The sequence below is a fragment of the Berghia stephanieae genome, chromosome 11 (assembly GCF_034508935.2).
Source record: "Berghia stephanieae isolate SIO BIC M18660-M18661 chromosome 11, UCSD_Bste_1.3, whole genome shotgun sequence".
In the NCBI taxonomy this organism is placed as follows: domain Eukaryota; kingdom Metazoa; phylum Mollusca; class Gastropoda; order Nudibranchia; family Aeolidiidae; genus Berghia; species Berghia stephanieae.
Genome location: NC_088370.1, coordinates 20,152,363 through 20,154,304, shown reverse-complemented (window position 1 = coordinate 20,154,304; position 1,942 = coordinate 20,152,363). Strand labels below are relative to the sequence as shown.

At 39.3% G+C, this 1,942-nt stretch overlaps 1 protein-coding gene across 1 annotated transcript; it reads right to left on the bottom strand.

Moving 5' to 3' along the window:
• Nucleotides 1-212: 212 nt before the first annotated feature.
• Nucleotides 213-1,671, bottom strand: LOC144956358 (solute carrier family 22 member 18-like). The gene has a single exon (XM_078886855.1). The coding sequence runs from the start codon at nucleotides 1,524-1,526 to the stop codon at nucleotides 213-215; it is 1,314 nt and encodes a 437-aa protein (XP_078742981.1). The 5' UTR covers nucleotides 1,527-1,671.
• Nucleotides 1,672-1,942: the final 271 nt, after the last annotated feature.

Sequence of the window (1,942 nt, the reverse complement as noted above, 5' to 3'; positions counted from 1 at the left end):
GGCAATGTTGTGAGTTAATTAGCCAATCGCATACTATCTATATGTAATCTTGAACGTTAATAATTTGATTGAATGAATTAAGTGAGAACTAATCATTAAAATGGCTATCAAAGAACAATAACAAAAAGTTGATGACGTCAATTTCGTTCCATCTATAAGTTCGAATTAAATTTCAAAAGAAAAAGAGTGGAGAAAATAGCAACAATAATATTTTAATGCCGCTCTCGTCGTAGCTTCAAAATCAGAGCCATCATGACAATAGAACTAGAAACAAATCCGAAATATCCAAATGAATGAAATCCGAAGGACTCTAACATGTGACCCCCTATGGTTGGGGAAAGAGTAAAAATCAGTGAGTTGGCGGCCATGTTCAATCCCAGCATGGCGCCTGTATCGCTGTTGGGGACTGCGTTCGCGAGGGCTGATGTAATGATGATGGTCTGGAAGACAACACTGGTCACCAAGGGGGTTAACACCAGACACATCTGCCACATGCTGGTCGCAAAAGTCAAAGCAAAAAAGGAAGGAACCATTTGGGCAGCTGATACAGTCAAGATAACTAAGTCTGAACATCTTTTTCTCGCGGCATCGACTGCGAAAACTTTGACAAGTATAGCTAAAACTCCGACAAATGGCAGAATGATACTATACTTATCCACTGGCACTTTAAACACATCCAAAGCAACGATGCCAAACATACTTCGAAATATACATATCGGAATTCCGGTTCCAAGCTTTATGAACAAAAGAAAAACAACACTTGGATTCTTGATGAGTTCTAGAAATTTCCAGACACATAATACATTGTTCTGGCTCTGGTTTTCTTTGACTTTTTTCCTTTTAACAACAGGAGGCAAGGTGGTGTATAACAGGATAACATTCAGTAAAGATCCAAGAAAGGCGACCATGGCTGATGCCTCTGGGTACAGAAACTTGGCAATCAGCCCTCCAGTCGTCGTTCCAAAGACTAATCCAAGAGTATACGTGATGCCAAGCTTGACAATTCCATTGGCGCGTTCTTCACTGTCGTACACATCTGTCACAATCATTTGACTGCCTAGAACACCGTGCATAAAAATGGATGGAATTCGAGATAAAAACAAGATAGGAATGGCGGTGGAAATGTATAGAAGGAAGTACGAAATGGCAGAGGCGATAACAGACATAATCATTGCCAGACGACTCCCAAATACGTCTCCAAACAGACCGAATAAAGGACCCCCTGCAAGTTGAATAAGAGAATACGTTGTTTGTAAGTAGCCAAAAATGACGAAGTCCACTCCAAGCTGTTTTGAAATGTATGTGAAAACAGCATCCTGGATCCAGAAACAAGTGGAATAGAAGAATACGCTCAAATGAACCACAACCACAATCTTATTGACACGCCCACCAAAGAAATGAATCACTGCATCGTTGGGATTTCCAAAAGAATCAACATTTTCCTTATTATCAGGATCGACCACAACTTCGTCCAAAGCAACGTCAATGGGATTTCCTCTAAGAACTGTTTCACTGTTGTCACACATGTCTACGATAGATTGTTGTCAATAAATGCATCAATACTTTAAATTGAATATGATCTCTTTGGATCGACCGCCACTTCGTCCAAACCAACGGCAAGGGGATTTCCTCTAAGAACTGTATCACTCTGGTCATACATGTCTACGATAGTTTGTTGCCAAATGTATAAATAATTCTAACTTAAAATGATCTCGACGTGGAAATTATTCACCATTGCTATGTACAACAATTGTAAGAAATTATAAACATATGGCCAGAAATTGAACCTGTCATCGGTCATACCCGTAGATTCTCACAAAGGATCGCCGTTAGGCAGGGGCCAACGATTAAAGCACAATTAAATGCTATTATTATAGGATATATCAGAAGTTTTTAATATATTATGATTAAAATTAAATGTGATGAATAATCCGGGCCCCAG

What these genes read in the sequence shown, in the direction of transcription:
- LOC144956358 (XM_078886855.1), bottom strand. Translation starts at nt 1,526, where the DNA reads ATGTGTGACAACAGTGAAACAGTTCTTAGAGGAAATCCCATTGACGTT.